Here is a 19,313-nt window from a genome sequence, read left to right as displayed (position 1 = left end):
GGCAAACGTCCTGTGCTTCAAAATGTACTTGATTATGTTAAATATTCACAAAGCTGTGTTTTCTTTGCTGCTGTTTCTCAATGTCAGTGACACTTTAATGCTTACTTCATCTTAGTTAGCTACTGTACAGTATGTTTAATATACTGGTTTATGGTTTTACAACACAACGGGCAGTTAATCGCACATTTTTATCTGTTCAAAGTGTACCTTAAAGGGAGATTTGTCAAGTTTTTAATACCCTTATCAACATGGGAGTGGGCAAATATGATTGCTTAATTTAAATGTATGTATATATTTACAATTGAAAATCAATTAACAACACAAAACAATGACAAATATTGTCCAGAAACCCTCACAGGTACTGCATTTAGCATAAAAAATATGCTCAAATCATAACATGGCAAACTCAAGCCCAACCGACAACAACAGCTGTCAGTGTGTCAGCGTGCTGACTTGACTATGACTTGACCCCAAACTGCATGTGATTATCATAAAGTGGGCATGTCTGTAAAGGGGAGACTCGTGGGTACCCATAGAACCCATTTTCATTCACATATCTTGAAGTCAGAGGTCAAGGGACCCCTTTGAAAATGGCCATGCCAGTTTTTCCCGGTCCAAATTTTGAGTAAGTTTGGAGCATTATTTATCCTTCTTCGCGACAATGGATTCCTTAGGTTTTCTAGTTTCATATGATACCAGTGTCTTCACTCTAGCTTTAAAACTGAGCCCACTACAACCTAATAATCGCAAGTTGCGTTAATGTGCTAAAAAATTTGTGCCGTTAAAACAAATTTGCGTTAACGCGTTATTATTGCGTTTACTTTGACGGCCCTAACTTATACACATCTACATTCATATACTGATGTTAAATAAAAAAAATTCTTTGATAAGTTCAGATCTCATTAGAATTACATCATTTTTATATAAATTATATCACAATTTTGTAGATGTTAAATTACATTTTTAAATCGCAAGAGCATGGATGAATAGTCAAGGGAGCTTTATTCGTCTCCTTTTGAAGACAAGGTTTGACCACTATTGTCCCACATCTGTAGAGTGGTATCCTGAAAGAAAAATAACATTGAAGTACCTTTGAACTCCTGCTGTACATGGAGCATTGTTTAAAAATATATAGCCCATTTTATTATACTTGGCAAAGTGTGCAATGATACATTATAGCAAAGTGTGCAATGACATACTATATACATTAGCAAAGTGTGCAATGTCACCTATGTACATTAGCAAAGTGTGCAATAACATACTACTGTATATACATTAGCAAAGTGTGCAATGACATACTATATACATTAGCAAAGTGTGCAATGTCACCTATGTACATTAGCAAAGTGTGCAATGACATACTACTGTATATACATTAGCAAAGTGTGCAAAGACATACTATATACATTGGCAAAGTGTGCAAAGACATACTATATACATTAGCAAAGTGTGCATTGACATACTATATACATTAGCCAAGTGTGCAACTACATACCATATACATTAGCAAAGTGTGCAATGACATACTATATACATTAGCAAAGTGTGCAATGACATACTATATACATTAGCAAAGTGTGCAATGGCATACTATATACAATAGCAAAGTGACCAACGACATACTATATACATTAGTAAAGTGTGCAATGGCATACTATGTACAATAGCAAAGTGTGCAATGACATACTATATACATTAACAAAGTGTGCAATGTCAACTATATACATTAGCCAAGTGTGCAGTGACATACTATATACATTAGCCAAGTGTGCAATGATATACTATATACAATAGCAAAGTGTGCAATGACATACTATATACAATAGCAAAGTGTGCAATGATATACTATATACAATAGCAAAGTGTGCAATGACATACTATATACAATAGCAAAGTGTGCAATGACATACTATATACAATAGCAAAGTGTGCAACGACATACTATATACAATAGCAAAGTGTGCAACGACATACTATATACAATAGCAAAGTGTGCAACGACATACTAAAGTGTGCAATGACATACTATATACATTAGCAAAGTGTGCAATGACATACTATATACAATAGCAAAGTGTGCAATGACATACTATATACAATAGCAAAGTGTGCAACGACATACTATATACAATAGCAAAGTGTGCAACGACATACTATATACAATAGCAAAGTGTGCAACGACATACTAAAGTGTGCATTGACATACTATATACATTAGCAAAGTGTGCAATGACATACTATATACATTAGCAAAGTGTGCAATGACATACTATATACATTAGCAAAGTGTGCAATGGCATACTATATACAATAGCAAAGTGACCAACGACATACTATATACATTAGTAAAGTGTGCAATGGCATACTATGTACAATAGCAAAGTGTGCAATGACATACTATATACATTAACAAAGTGTGCAATGTCAACTATATACATTAGCCAAGTGTGCAGTGACATACTATATACATTAGCCAAGTGTGCAATGATATACTATATACAATAGCAAAGTGTGCAATGATATACTATATACAATAGCAAAGTGTGCAATGACATACTATATACAATAGCAAAGTGTGCAATGACATACTATATACAATAGCAAAGTGTGCAATGACATACTATATACAATAGCAAAGTGTGCAATGACATACTATATACAATAGCAAAGTGTGCAATGACATACTATATACAATAGCAAAGTGTGCAACGACATACTATATACAATAGCAAAGTGTGCAACGACATACTAAAGTGTGCAATGACATAGGCTACCATATACATTAGCAAAGTGTGCAACGACATACTAAAGTGTGCAATGACATACTATATACATTAGCAAAGCGTGCAATGATATACTTTATAATAGCAAAGTGTGCAATAACATACTATATACAATAGCAAAGTGTGCAATAGCAAAGTGTGCAATAGCAAAGTGTGCAATGACATACTATAAGCAAAGTGTGCAAGTTACAATAATTTGGTTTTAAATAGTTTTTATTTAACACATGAAAAGTGAGATATAGTTCATACAATTTCAGGCCCATTTGGAGGCCTTCATCAGACAATGAATAGACCTGTTTGTTTTGTGATCGCGGATCATGTTCCGTGAACCAGCTCTGTCAAAGGTGAGAGCTGAAGAAGCTGTCTTCGCAGTCGGATGACGTGGCTGAAGGTTGCGGAACGACAGAGTTTCTTTACTCACCGCTATAACCCACCGCTCTCCAATATGATTGACCGAATTGAATCACGTGACTCACCTCAGCCAATCCGCTGTGAGTGCGGTGATAAATCCGCTTTTACGCCATCTGCGTAACGTTAGAGAGCATCCCCTAAAAAACTGCCTCTGTCATACAACCAGGAAGAAGGTGGGATAGCCTCACTGTAAGCTCACATCCACCACATCTTTCGGAGCACTTTCTCCCGGAGAAACCATGGGATCTTCCAGGTGGAAGGTAGCAGCTTTAGCGGCGGTGTTTCTCGTTGTAGTGGGCTGTTTATTATTACCTGTGGACGCAGATGAACATGAACACACGGTAAGAAGACGGAGAGAGAGAGGCCGGTGGACAGCCTCTAGCTGCTAGCTGATAGCTGCTAGCTGCTATTACACACAAGAAAACAACATTTATACACACGACAGAGTGATCAGCTCGGTTTAATATCAACACATGTGAGCTATTGAACAGATAAACATCAGTCAGCTGGCTTACTTTGTCACCACTTATCGGTTTAAGTGATTATTATTTATGGCTAGCTGCTAGCCTGTTAGCATGTCTTGTTAGCTAGCGTTAGTTAGTTAGTTAGCAGCTCGTTACTTGTTACAACAAAACAATCAAAACTACTGGTGTGATAGATGTGTTAAAGCTTCATGGTGATCCAGATGAACTGGATTTACCTGAAGTGATGACTGTGATGGTTGTCAAATCAGTCAGAGGCCCTCTCAGGGTATTTCTAATGTCTTATTATATTAAACCCTGATTTACATTAGCTAGGTAATAAAGTGTGTTGTCTTCACATAATGCAGCAGTTAAGTTAGTGGAAACTGCATTGAAGTTAACTTCCCTGACTTGTAAATCAAACATGGTTAATGTACACCACTTTTAGTACTCATGCAGAGATAAGTGCTTTAACATTTTCTGATGTTTGCATGAATTTGAATGCAGTTAGTTAGTTTCAGTGGAAATGTGATGATAACATTACTACCTAAATCAAATGCATCTTTTATTTTAAGAATAGGGTTTCTTGCCAAGTAGGATATTCACATACATTGGTGTTTGGTGCATACAATAAACAGTGATAATAATAATATACAATACCTGTTAAGATTACACCCCTGATTTACAACTCATTAACAAGTTAATAAAGTGTATTACATTGTCTTCACATAATGCAGCAGTTAAGTTAGTTGAAACTGATGTAGCATTGAAGTTACCTTCCTTGACTTGTAAAGCAAACATGGTTAATGTACACCACTTTTAGTACTCATGCAGAGATAAGTGCTTTAACATTTTCTTATGTTTGCATGAATTTGAATGCAGTAGCTAATGTTAGTCAGTGGAAATGTGATGATAACATTACTACAGACACCCTAAAACCTGTGTGTAAATCATTTAACTCACACAATTTTTTTTCAGAATAGGATCATTGCCAAGTATGATATTCACATACAAGGAATATGCTTTGGTGTTTGGTGCATACAATTAACAGTAATAATAATATACAATAACATATTAATTCAACATAAATACAGGCAAAGTTTTGTTAGTAATATGAGGGTGAACATGTATTACAAGTTATTTATAAATCACATACACTTTATTGTAACAGGTCAACTAGCTAGAATATGAAACCAGTAGGGATGCACCGATACCGAATCGGATATCTGGCCGATACTGACTCAAATAGCTGGATCGGATATCTGGCCGATACTGACTCAAATAGCTGGATCGGATATCGGTGACAATGGGGTCGATCTATTCAATTTAATTCTATGTACTATATACTATATACATTATATACTGAGATATTAATTAGACTAATTTGTTGCTGCATTAAAAAGGTTTACATTTGAATTGTAATTCCTGTAAATTTCGAAGATTTTTTGGGTGTACGATTTATTATTTTAATAATAAATAACAATTCACTAAATCTCTATCTATTTATTTCGGACATTTTGTTTTATAAAGTTAGGAAAGTCAATATTTAAGTCAAGCCTGATGCTGCCTTACACATAAAAGACTGATCCCATCACTTCCACACAGTTAGGCATAAAGCTTATTGATTAAACAATGGTATCTAATTGGTACTCGGTGTTGACGGACGCCTAAAGCCCAGGTATTGCTATTGGTATGGGGACCGACTAGTCAGATCGGTGCATCCCTAGAAACCAGTAGGACTGGAAGAACAGGTGAAGTGTTCCTGGACTTCACAATAAGAGTCCTTGTTTTTTCTTTGCAGTACGTAGACAAGGAGGAGGTAGTTTTATGGATGAACACAGTGGGGCCTTACCACAACCGACAGGAGACGTACAAGTACTTCTCCTTGCCCTTCTGCGCGGGCTCTAAGAAGACCATCAGTCATTACCATGAAACACTCGGAGAGGCTCTGCAGGGAGTGGAGCTTGAATTCAGCGGCCTCGACATCAAGTTCAAAGGTAATCTACAGTTACCACTTTGTTGAGCACATGTGAACTGATGAGAGCATTGAAATGATAATTTGTCACTTGCCGCTATTCTTTTTCACACCATTTTTTAACAAAAATAATGTGGTATTCATGATCCCTGTAGATGAAGTCATGCAGACAACATACTGTGAAATTGACCTGGACAAAGCCAAACGGGATGCCTTTGTCTATGCCATAAAGAATCACTACTGGTACCAAATGTACATAGACGACCTGCCCATCTGGGGTAAGTGATACTTCATTTCTTTTTTTTAAACTGCCTGTTGGCCTGACAGACCTCTAAGAAATTGCCAGACACTGAATATGTGTCTGTGTTCTGAGTTGTCCGGTGATTTTAAGTATTACTGTAGTATTTTCTGACTCTGCCTATCTGTGTCTTCCATTCTGTCTCTGTTACTGAGTTACTTATTTGTTTATTAGCTCATTTGCCTCTCACAAAGGTTTGCGGTGACACTGGCTTCTTATCAGTGAGTTTATCTTGATATTAGAGACGTTAAACCAGTTCCTATTCATGGATGGGACTGTCCATTCATCCTTGGCCAACCTGCTAGGGGTGCATGGTCATTTATAGTCATTTATGTCATGTATGAAATGGCTTACTGAAAGGCACTCAACTCAGTACGTGTGGTGTCTCATAGCACAGCTCAGCATGTTTTTTGTTCAGAATCTGTTGAACAATGCAGTAGTCTGGCTGATTATCTGCTGTCTTCAGTTACTGTCATCTTGTCTGGTTGTTATATTGTAGAGAGCTGTACACATAAGGGATAATGTAATATGTTGTGAAATAAACCCCAATGCGGAGGGGTCTTGCATCATCCTGAAGGGGTTTATTTCACAACAATGACCCGCTAGCAGTGAAATCAATAATTCGACTCAAAAATAGGCCACCAGAGTCCGAGATCAGAACTGCGCCCATAACAGCGGTCTGCTATAAAGAAACAACACACCATAACCGCCATGAGTCTGTGTAATAGGACGTGTCAATTTGAGAGATGTTATGGTGAGTTGTTGTTGTCTTTCTAGCCAAACAGCTACCGTGGTGCTAACGTAGCAACTAGGTGGCTCACGCTTTCAAGTTGCGGCTGTGCTCAGCTCGTGATTGGCTCGGGAGGGTGTGTGGGCGGGACCTCGATACTGCGGCTCAACCGCTGATCACTACTGCGCAGACTCTGACTCCAAATGACGTCAAAATCCCAAGATTGCAGCTCATGTATCTGGGATATTTTTACTTCACTTTTGGGTGGAAGTGGGAGGAAGTGGAGACGCATCGTCCATCTTTATATACAGTCTATGGTATTGATTGACCGTTATTGTTATGCGCTAAGAAGCATATTGCTGCGTGACTATAATTACAGACTCTTCTTAATACTGTAACTCTAACAGGCTATCAGTGTGTGTGATCACTTCCATACATGGTAATAATTTGTACAGTTGTGCCACTCCTACAGTTGTTCAAACATAACTGTGTTAGCTGATGTTGTTGGTAGAGGGTGGGGCACTGGCATTTACTCAAGACAGCTCTCCATGTTGTATGTTACATACTCATGGCCTTAATCACAATAAATAAATATAGACTTTAACCTCATGTCCGGTTTGCCGGCGTGGTAACTGAACAAGTTTGTTTATCATGTCTGAAACAATGACGTTTGTTTGAGGTTGTTCACAGAAAGCCCTGGCAAACACATTGCCTGCCAAGAATGGTTGTTTTCCAGAATAATGTGTATTTTTCATAGAAGGTTATAACCATACCTGCTACTAGTGCTATAACCAGAAGCAGTGTGATTCACTAAAGAGGCACAAGTATATTTAGAGCTTTATGGAAAACTCATTAGTGAAACTATTTTTCTAGTGGTGCTACGGTATGTGTTGCCACAAGGGAATAGCATTGAATTTCTATATTAACATTGAATTATTTGTTGTGTACCCATGCAGTGGAGAAACAGAAGGATAAACATGCAGTTGTTTTTAAAGACCTAGAATAAAAGGCAGCCAGTCGGGACAATCAAACTGATTGTTTACGGTGTCCAGCAGGGACAAACTTCGATAACAGCTGAGGCCTAGAGACTGAATGTAACAGATGAATACAGATGATGCTGTTACAAAGTTAATGAGCAGTGTAGCAACTAGAAAGTGACCTTTTATTTGGAATTTACACACCCTGATTATTAATTTCATACAACCAAAGGCTCTTTGTTTACACCTGTCCATTCGATCACTTCTGTAAGAACCAGATCTGTAATTCAATGCATGTCAATTTTTGAAGGTATTGTTGGTGAGGCGGATGAAAACGGAGAAGATCATTACCTGTGGACATACAAGAAACTGGAGATCGGCTTCAATGGCAACAGAATCGTTGATGTAAATCTGACCAGTGAAGGCAAAGTCAGACTCGTCCCAAACACAAGAATCGCAATGTCTTATTCTGTGAGTACAGAACGATCCACCCAGTGGTCCTTTTTATATGCTAGTACTAGGGCTGTCAATCGATGAAAATATTTAATCGTGATTAATCGCCTTATTATCCATAGTAAATTGTGATTAATCACAAAATAATCACTAATTTCATCAAATCATAACATGGCAAAATCTAGCCCATCAGGCAACAACAGCCGTCAGTGTGTCAGTGTGCTGACTTGACTATGACTTGCCCCAAACTGCATGTGATTATCATAAAGTGAGCATGTCTGTAAAGGGGAGACTCATGGGTACCCATAGAACCCATTTACATTCACATATTTTGAGGTCAGAGGTCAAGGGACCCCTTTGAAAATGGCCATGACAGTTTTTCCTCTCCAAAATGTATCGCAAGTTTGGAGCGTTATTTAGCCTCCTTGCGCTAGTATGACATGGTTGGTACCAATGGATTCCTTAGGTTTTGTAGTTTCATATGATCCCAATCTCTGTAGTTTTAAAACTGAGCCCGCTGCAACCCTAAAAATTGCGTTAATGCATTAAAGAAATTAGTGGTGTTAAAATGAATTAATGTTAACACGTTATCACGTTAATTTTGACAGCCCTAGCTGATACTTATGTCATGTCTGTAGTGTGTGTCTTGTAATCTCATTAATTCATAGTCAATATATGAATGCAAACCTTTTGTACTACAGGTGAAGTGGAAGAAGTCAGATGTGAAGTTTGAAGACAGATTCGACAAGTACCTTGATCCATCCTTCTTCCAGCACAGGGTGAGTTGAATATTATACGTTTTCGTTTTCATCGTGCAAGACGCCAGTGGCTTGTTGTAACAGCACACTTGCGTATAACCTTTCAGGAGTTTAGCCTCGTTTGTATCCTGGTAAATACGGTGTAATTGACCTGCCTGGTAACTTTTGGCTGACTATTTGTCTCCACCTGCCGTTGTGGCAAGACTCCAGCAGCTCTCTCACACAGGAAGTTTGGAATCCACACCAGCTACTACAGCTGGTGGATGTAAACGTTTGGTTCCTGCCCAGACTTGTACAGTCAAGCTGAGTCTACCGAGAGCAGGGATATTACAAACCAGTATTTATGTGATTTAAATACCTTGAAATATCCTGAGTAATGCATTCGCCACGTTTTTACTGAAAATGTTTTCACACCACTAAATACTATTTTATCAAGGCTTTTAATATTTGATATATTCAGTTTTGATTTAATAAGCTTTATAACATGGTTACTTCCTAAAATAATTGTTAATCATTCTTTTTTTAGATTCACTGGTTCTCCATCTTCAACTCCTTCATGATGGTCATTTTCTTGGTGGGTCTGGTGTCCATGATTCTGATGAGAACACTAAGAAAGGATTACGCCAGATATAGCAAAGAGGAGGAAATGGATGACATGGTACGTAAAAAACATTTATTCCTTTATTTGGGATTCATTACAGCAGCAGTTCAGTTATCTTTACTTTTACAGAATGATCTATATTTTTAGCTTTTTACAATGTAAATATAGAACACAAAAATGGCACATGGGGTGTTTTTCATTTGAGATAAAGAAAAGCCACATTTAAAAATACACATTTTTTTGTTTCGGGGAAATATGCATTTTCCACTTCTCCAAAATTTCTTCAAATTTAGTTTACTGAAACCTCATGGAGAAGGTGATTCTTTACATGCCTTTGTGCCGCCGACAGCCGTGGCTGGAGGCATAATGTCTTTGGGTTATTCGTACGTACGTCCGGCCCGTTCTCGTGAATACGATATCTCAGGAACGCCTGGAGGGAGTTTCTTCATATGTGGCACAATCGTCTACGTCCAGACTCAAGGATGAACTGATTATATTTTGGTGGTCAAAGTTCAAGGTCACTTTGACTTTGTCCCATTCTCGTGAACGTGATATCTCAGGGACACCTTGAGTGGAATTCTTCAAATTTGGCACAAACATCCGTCAAAGGTCAAGGTCACTGTGACCTCACAAAACACGTCTTTGGCCATAACTCAAGAATTCATATGCTAATTATGATAATTCCACACAAATAGGATAAAGTGATGACATTTTGGACAGACATGGGTATAAACTCCAACTTGACTTGTTGGCGGCAGCATAGAACCGCGAGGTGGTAATTCTAGTTGACTTAGTGGTTTGCTCTTGAGCACATTATTATTTTTCTGAAAGTAAATTTTAGGTTTTGTCATCGTTGTTTTCTTTGAGTCTTGGAGGGTTTTGTCCAGTCCTTTTTTAAGTCTTCTTTCCTACTTATTTTTTTGTTTGTACTTCAGTACAAAATGGACAGTGTGACTGTAGCGGGCTACTATCAATTAAAAAGCTGCTAAGAGGCTGAAGTATGCTCTTCACTGTGTGACTCGTTCCAAACAATCCAAAAGTCCTGATGCGTTTTACTGCTTATTAAATTAATAAGGCTAACTGGAATAACTAAACGTGAAGTGACGGTCAACAGAAAATATCCAAGCCTATCTCACCCTCTTTGTCTAACTCCCGCAGTTCAAGTGAACAGGTAAAAATAGGTGAAACCACACCCCTGTCCCAACTACCGGAAGTGATGTTAACCAAAAGAACGTGTGCAGCCACTACTACTACTACTACTAATAATAATAATACTAATAATAAAAATAATAAACAACAGGCTAAATACACACTTTGGCTCCTATAGTGACTTTATGGTGTGCAAGAACTTTTTTGAAATTCCTTCTCATTTTTGCACTTTGTCACTGTGCACCATCAGGACCGAGACCTGGGAGATGAATACGGGTGGAAGCAGGTACATGGTGATGTGTTTCGGCCGTCAAGCCATCCGCTGATCTTCTCTTCGCTCATCGGCTCCGGCTGCCAGATCTTCTCCGTCTCTCTCATCGTCATCATCGTCGCTATGGTTGAGGATCTGTACACAGAGTGAGTAGCTGGCAGCTAACTGCCTGGTGGTAACTCATTGTTGTAATTGTGGGATTGGCTTCAGATACCAGGTTCCATTTCGGATCCAGTTCGTAAAATAGGTAGATTTATTGAGCTCAGAGTCTAATGAATCTCTTCTCAAATATTTGATCTCCTGTCAGTTAAATGTATTGCCTAAGACCATTATTCAAATCATTTAGCTAATAAAAATCTATCGGGAAAAGAATTATTTTGAAAATGTAAAATTGCTGAAAACAAAGCCAGATGGACTCATTAATTAGATTCAAAAGGATTCAGATTTTTAAAAATGCTCTAGAACACTAACCATATCTAATTGTCTGGATAAAATATGTGGAAGTTACAAATCACAAGAAGTATTAAGAAATATAATTTGCATATAAATGGGTCCTTAGGGGAAAGGTAAAAAAGGTGTGTATGAAGAGTCATCTGCATGTGTTTTTCTTTGGGTAATGTCTGGTGAAATTAAACTTCTCTATTGAATTGTAGCTTAAAAATAAATGATTAGACGTCAGTGCAGGAAAACACTATGAATATGAAATACCAGTTTCAAGGGGAATTAGAGTTGCATGGCATACCGATACTAGGAAGATATCGCAATACCCTTTACAGTCCCACTCTGAGCTGGTGTCTGTATCAGCAGAACTCCCTTCAAAAAAATAAGTAAATTAACAGCGCGGCTCTAACTACTGATTAAATGCACTGATAAAATTAGATTCACCATCTTTTCTGAATCTGTCCAAGCATCTCTTGTAATTCGGCAAACACTTAATCCACCAAAGAGCACGTGTTAAAGTATTATTTTACCGCGTGTCTCTGTAACAAGAAATGGAAGGAAAGAAAACTACAGAGACCTTCTCTTCACAAACACCACTTCGACACAACACTTTCTACAGTTACTGTCGTGTTGTCCTGATTTTAGCAGCTTTTCCCGCATCAACTTCTCCCAGAACTTCATCTGAATTTATTATAATTTTGTGGGTTTTTGTTTTGTAAGCTGCTCGCCGTCTCCCGTGCTGCAGTACCACTCTTCACCTGAACTGTTAAATGCTGTTTAAGAAGTCATATCTGGTTGCAAATGTGAAGTTAACTGTCAAATTAATAACATAAACTCAAATATAGGGGACAACAGAGTACTGCATACCATGTACATTTTTAAAGTAATACATCTAAACATATTTAATTAATATAAAAAAGACTTCCCTTCTGTAATTCTAATATTCCATTACCGTCCTGATGTTTTAGGTTTTCGTTTCAGTATCGGTATCGAGATATTTAGGCAGGGTATCATACTGAAGTCATAATTTTGGTATTCGTGACACCACTAAGGGGAATAAAGCCCAAACACTGAGGGTGTAGTTGACTTCACAGGGCTCCACTCATTTCATTTTTCTCTGCAGGAGAGGATCCATGCTGAGCACGGCCATTTTTGTGTATGCTGCCACCTCCCCTGTCAATGGCTACTTTGGGGGAAGCTTGTACGCAAAACAAGGAGGTAATAAAAAGAACAATGCATCACATTCTCTCTTTTCTGTTTATGGACTATTGTCTTTATTTCCTTTCAAAAGCTATCGTAAATGTCTCACATGATGCTGTTTGATTTGTCTGAATAACACAGGCAGAAGATGGATTAAGCAAATGTTCATTGGGGCCTTCCTGATCCCAGCCATGGTGTGCGGGACTGCTTTCTTCATCAACTTCATCGCTATCTACTACCACGCCTCCAGAGCCATCCCATTTGGCACCATGGTGGGTTTGACATAACAACACCTCCCTAAAAGCCACAGAGTTATGAAGAACATCCTCATAGTCAACAGCACAGTTTATCTTTGTGGCTGTGTTGCACTGTGGTGGAAGTGATATCATATAGAGTTTATCAGTCATGGAGCTGATAGACGGCTGAAGTAATGATTATAGTGGAGAAAGTATTTAGTCACAAGTGTTTAAACTGCATCTCATACGTATGTGTTTGTTGTTGAAAATACGTTTCTACGGTTACTTTGCTTCATCTGAAGAACATTAAAAACAGATCACATCCTGTAGAATACATTCCACATGACACTGTCCGCCCTAACTTAATGCAGTTTGTCCATTCTGTTGAGTTTACGTCTGCATTTAGTTTCCAAACTGAACAGTAAAAAAGAAACATGAATGCTTTCCAGAGAAACTCCTCAAATTACTTAATTGCAAACAGCTGTTTGTTGGCTCGACACTCAAGAGTTATGTGTCTATCAGCGCAACACGAGATCCATCATAAGTGTCAAGTAACCATCTTGAAACCAAACCATGAAAACGCCATGTTCCAACTGCATCAGCCAGACTTATTTATTCAACATGCGTGGACAAATCTGGGACAGTTTTAGTTTTTTCTGGCCAAACCTGAAAGCCTGGATGCATTTGTTATCCCTCTAATTTAATGAGCACTATTGTTTTTAGCATTTGTATTTACAGATCAGGCTATCGGGTCGACCTACAACCCGCGGGAGTGGGGCAGGTTTGGCTGAGCTTCCTAGAAAATACCGTGGGTTCAAGCGGTCTGGTCAAAAAGTGACATAGCAGCGTTCCGAGTAAGTTATTTGGCTCGTCCGAGATAAGCCAGGCCTGCGCAGAATGGATCACCAGCGATCACCGCACCATGCATGCCGGTTAGATTAGTGTCCGACTTGATCCCGACTTGCGTTGGCGTCATGCACACGTGGGCAATGATGACCTCACGAGATCGAGGCGGCCGCAGTTTTTAGAGCCAGTTGCGCAGTTGATCTATACCGACTGCAAGACCCAGGGCATGATGGGAAATTATTGTTACTATAATGCATAAAGTTGCCGGTTTATGGGTCGTGTTGGGTTTGGGTGGTTTATTAACGCATATTTTTGTCGGTCGGGCGGTGCAGATCGGCTCTCACAATGGGTCAGGTGGGTGTAGGTAATAAAAAACCCTGACCCGCGCATCACTATGGGACACAGTCAACGGACAATTGAGATAAATGATGGGGGATCTGAAAACCCCCTGGATGCTGGACCACCCAGTGTAACATTACTAATGTTTGTTTCCTGCAGGTTGCTGTCTGCTGTATCTGCTTCTTTGTCATTCTGCCGCTAAACCTCGTGGGAACCATTCTGGGCAGGAATCTGTCTGGCCAGCCCAACTTCCCATGCCGAGTGAACGCCGTGCCCCGACCCATCCCTGAGAAGAAGTGGTAAGTGTGTCACGACACAGGCAGGGTCAGCTTAGTCTCAGAGTACGGTAAATGTTCAGGAAGACAGATGAGTCAGAGACAGTTGAAATCCTTATGATACTTGCACACTGTACAAAAATGTCAATTAAAACATACTGTTGATCACAGGCAACACATATTCTGCACATGCTTTACATAAAAACATGTCATAGTGTTTTTATCGTTGTAGAGGGAAGGAAGTGGAATGACTGATCGTTGGGGAATGAGGAAGTTGTACTTAAAGCATGAAATGAATTCTAATTGTTGAAGGGCCTGTGTTCAAGTGTTACACAAGTAGAAAGTGGCTTTGCTGTCTACACAAACTCTTTGGGTAATGAAAAATAGCAAAGCAATAAACTTAGTGTATTAACATTTCCAACCTTCTGCCAAGCTCTCCTGTGGGCAGCTGCCAACAGGATGTGGTAGATGTGACTTTGGGCCACTTGAATTTGCAATCTGTGTCCTTTTTCCTTCTCATAACACAATGAGTTGTGTACCGTTGCCCTGGAGGGGGGAATCTAAACAGTCATATTCACATGTTGAACCTTGTGTTTCAGGTTCATGGAGCCAGCTGTCATCGTCTGCCTCGGAGGAATCCTTCCATTTGGGTCCATTTTTATTGAAATGTAAGTCCCTGCTGTAACACCGAGGTGGTTTTCATGTTCTGAGATGATCTTTGCAGCAGGTGACAAGTTTTCTGTTCTCTTTCTTCAGGTACTTCATCTTTACGTCCTTTTGGGCCTACAAAATCTACTATGTGTACGGCTTCATGATGCTGGTCCTGGTCATCCTGTGCATCGTGACCGTGTGCGTCACCATCGTGTGTACGTACTTCCTGCTCAACGCTGAGGACTACAGATGGTGAGTAGTGAGGTCACGTTTGGCTACAGTCTTGACACTGACTTTTTCCGCACAGTAAGAGCAATGTCATAGAGTTTAGTGGTGGAAAATAATCTTATAAACATGTTCACCTACCTCAGTCTCTAATCAAGAGCTGAGAGAATAATTAATGATTCAAAAAGCGTCTGTTGAGTCTGTTTGCTTACTTTCGTCTTCTCTTTTCTAGGCAATGGACAAGCTTCCTCTCCGCTGCATCCACTGCTGTTTATGTTTACATGTACTCCTTTTACTACTACTTCTTCAAAACTAAGTAAGTCTAAACTTTATTAACCACATTGCATTATGGGGAAAAAAACATTTCAAAATTCATAGAATTAAAAAAAAAGAAAAATCAGATGCACTTCTTACATATTGTTTTATCCTTGTTGTCTATCAGGATGTACGGGCTGTTCCAGACATCCTTCTACTTTGGCTACATGGCTGTGTTCAGCACCTCCCTAGGAATCATGTGTGGTGAGTCCCACATCTACTTGTTTAAATACTGTAGGACCGTCCTCCTGAACCAGATAAACTCATGACTGATAAATAATATTCACACAATTCGGCTTTTATGAACTCCAGATTTAATCAAAAATGCGAAATTGGAAAGTCTGTTGCAGTACCAGATATAATGTGACCAATTAGCAAAGAGGCAGAGCGACTCATTCTAAACTAACAAATTTCTTCAAATTTGGTACAAACATCCACTTGAACTCAAGGATGAACTGATTACATTTTGGTGGTCAAAGGTCAACAAGGTCACCGTGACCTCACGTCCATCCCATTCTGGTAATATCTCAGTAACGCCTCGAGGGAATTTCTTCACATTTGGCACAAGCGTCCACTTGGACTCAACATTTTGGACAGACATGGATGTAAACTGCAACTTGACTTGTTGGCGGAGGGATACACCTGCTCATGCTGGCTGTGTGGCTGCTCTAACTTGTTAACATGGGCACCGAAATAAAAAGCAACAGGTTCCACGGTGTTCTGACGCAGGCAGCGTGGCCTGGGCGTCACACTGTCTGTGCAATGCAAGCTGTTCTCCTGGACAAAGCAGCTGTGTACTGTTTTAAGTTACACAGTACAAAGCTGCTCAGGGTCTTTGCCAAAATATTCCAATAAAATCTACAAAAAATTGTTTTCACACCTCTCAGTAAACTGGCAAAACATGACGATGATGATAAATTGGTGAACAGAATACTAATTTAGTTATTTATTTATAGTTATTTTAGCTTATTTCTGTGACAGTTTCAACTCACAGAAATTCATTCAGATTAAAGTGGCAGTGGGCAGTATATCTTTTTGGCATCATTGGGCAAAAATCCCATAATAACCTTTCATCATGTTGTAATTCAAATGTTCTGAGAGATAACTAGACTTCTGCACCTCCTCATGGCTCTGCGTTCAGACTTTAAAAAAAAGCTAGCCTGTGACGGGAGACTTTGACCAATCACAGGTCATTTCACAGAGAGAGCGTTCCTATTGGCTGTGCTCCGGTCATGTGACCAGAACTTGGCGTTCCTTCACCAGATTTCACAATGGCGGCGGCGTCACAAACTTTCTCATTTTACAGCTAAACCGTGCACTACAAGATGATTCTGAAAACATTTGAGGCGAGACATAGGCATTAATGTGACATAATATTGATTCATATTTGATCAGCGCTGCCTAGTTTGACCGTTTGAACGGAGTTGGCGAGTGATTGACAGCCGGCTCTCATAGACGGCAGCAGACCTCAGATCAGCTCTTACTGCTTGTTTTCCTCCGGTATGTGAAATCTTGCAGATGCCGTTAGGAGCACCGGAGGACACAGAGGCACATGATTTTTTTCATGTTACCTGTTTCATTTACTACTGTCACGATATACAGTAGCGACCGTTTTATAAAAATAACTTTTTTAATCATATTTGCTCCAATCTCGCCTACTTCAGCTTTAAGGTGTTATAATTCCTAAGTCAAACAAGTGTTTTTTTCCCTGTGGAGAGAGGCGGACTACATGACTCCTGCAACAGGACGAATGAATGCTACAAGTAATTTTAGGAACTGATCTGTTACGTACAAGCAGTTCTTTTTCCACATTTGTTCCTCAGCTGGAAGTGCAGTTAAGTAGACGTTTCCTCAGCTGCTGCGAGCCAAACTCATTCTTCAGCTTGATGAGTAATAAGCCGAGGCTGGCACTGTGCACCTTTTTTAAAGCACCTCTGTGGAGCTTTCTCTATCTTCACCAGCTCCTACAGGATGCCTTCTGGGTGTGTTGTCTGCTCATTTTGTAGACGTAGGATGTGCTTTTTCTTGCTCACATCTTTATTGGATACCTTCACCAGTAATCATTTTATCCTGTGATGGATTTACCTGCACAGTGAGAACAGAGTGATAACTTGCAGCCGCCTGGCCACCTAACAGAAACTCACCTCTGTTTTTCCAGGTGCCGTTGGATACGTGGGAACAAGTGCCTTTGTGAGGAAGATCTACACAAATGTGAAAATTGACTAAGAAGCAAAGCAGCAACACAGGGATATTAATGGATTTGCCTACGTGTATCCTGAAAGACGGCGGGCACAAGTCATTCTTTATTACTTTTCTTTCTTGCAAAGAGATTGTGAGAATCTCACTTTGTACAACGTAGTTTTTTTTCCCTCCATTTTCTGAATGAATTTCAACGCCGCAACTCCGAACAAGAGCAAAATGTGCGGGAGAGATATCAAACACAAGGTTCTGTTTTTATCAGTTGCTTTCAAACAAAACGTTGGGGCAAATGTTTAAGGCTGACATGGCTTCTCTTTTCCGACCCAGTCCCACCTGAGACCAGAGAACACAAATGTTTATTGATGGAATAGTGTAGCTCTCTTCAGTGAAGAGGCCTAAGTGTATTGAAAGCCTTTGTTCTATTGGGTCAGAATATTGGAGAGTTGGGTTTTATGCCCGTGTTCTGACTTGATTTCTATTTTGTATTCTTGAAGTCACTCGAAATATTGTTAATACACAGTACAGTCGTTTGTTTCCGATTTACTTCCACTGCAAAAAGACGATATAAAAAAACTGTCGAGAATCATTCCCCCATTTTGACGATTCTTAAGTCCCTGTTACAGTAGCAATCCATCCAGTTGTTGAGCGAGATTTTAGTCCTGCTGTAGTTTACTGTACAGACGAGAACAGAGGGACTGATCAACGGTTGAGGTACAGTAAGAACCGATTTTTAAATGGATGTTTGATGTGATCCCATTTCCCCGTTTAGCCGGGGTTTTCTTAATGTTTGGGTTTGAATGAAGTCTACTTGTAAAGATAATATATGGATGGGTGGGAGTGTATATAACCTTAATGTACCTTTAGATGTAGATCCCAAATGTATTTTCGTTGTACAGATTTACTACAGGGTGTTTTTTTTAATGAATCATTCAGTTATAAACAAAAAAAAGGTTTTTGTTTTTTGTTTCTTTTTGTTTGGTGCTTGGGATGGGGCTGGTGGCGCTGTTACATCTTGCCTGAAATTGCATGAAGTTTTCACCAAACCATCTGCTCATCAAATTCCACTTCAGTCAGCGCTGTCAGTTTGTTTTTGTTTTTTTGGCCTGCTTATGGACACTCTTACTTTAATTTCTTTCGTATATTATTTAAAGCTTTAAAAAGGCTCTACATCTTCTGGTAAGCCATTTCCCCCCCCACTCACGTTCTTTCTGTTGCCTAACCTGAAACATCATTTGTGAATGTCAGAAGGAATGAGGCGATTGCTTTGTTTCCGCAAACATACTGTACAAAGTGAAGTTTATGTACACTTAAAAACTAGATGTTTTCATAACCACACAGTGCTGCGGAGTGTTTCAAACGCTTTTCTCCATTTTGTGTAAATACAGTATGTACCCTACTTGTATGAGAAGTGGCAATGCCTTTTTTGTTTTTCTAATTTCCAGTTCTCCCCCACTGAAGTTGATTTTGGCACCTCATGTTGTGTACCAATGTCTGATTAGACATTTTGAACCTGCATATTAACTTGCTGTAAAAAGAGAAAATAAACATGTTTATGTACAGGGGTTATTAAGTGTGGTTTTGACTTTGAGGGTAAATATTTTGGACTGAATTATTAGATCATTTACTGTAGGTTTGTACAGGGGCAGAATTTTTCAAAGGTGGGGGGGACACCGTTATTAGTACAGGTACGCTTTAGCTTTTGAGATGCCCTTACCCGAT

The 19,313-nt window shown here is 39.3% G+C and overlaps 1 protein-coding gene across 1 annotated transcript; it reads left to right on the top strand.

Moving 5' to 3' along the window:
• The first annotated feature begins 3,324 nt into the window (after positions 1-3,324).
• Positions 3,325-19,156, top strand: tm9sf3 (transmembrane 9 superfamily member 3). Its single transcript, XM_074646791.1, has 15 exons — positions 3,325-3,535; positions 5,457-5,652; positions 5,786-5,908; positions 7,946-8,106; positions 8,790-8,867; positions 9,373-9,504; positions 10,847-11,013; positions 12,432-12,526; positions 12,650-12,780; positions 14,089-14,228; positions 14,804-14,872; positions 14,961-15,107; positions 15,313-15,396; positions 15,523-15,599; positions 17,554-19,156. The coding sequence occupies exons 1-15, from the start codon at positions 3,434-3,436 to the stop codon at positions 17,619-17,621; spliced, it is 1,770 nt and encodes a 589-aa protein (XP_074502892.1). The 5' UTR covers positions 3,325-3,433; the 3' UTR covers positions 17,622-19,156.
• The last annotated feature ends 157 nt before the right edge of the window (positions 19,157-19,313 follow it).

This window comes from Sebastes fasciatus, chromosome 9 (assembly GCF_043250625.1).
Source record: "Sebastes fasciatus isolate fSebFas1 chromosome 9, fSebFas1.pri, whole genome shotgun sequence".
Taxonomy (NCBI): domain Eukaryota; kingdom Metazoa; phylum Chordata; class Actinopteri; order Perciformes; family Sebastidae; genus Sebastes; species Sebastes fasciatus.
The sequence above is the reverse complement of the archived record's forward strand: the minus strand, read 5'-3'. Positions and strand labels throughout refer to the sequence as shown.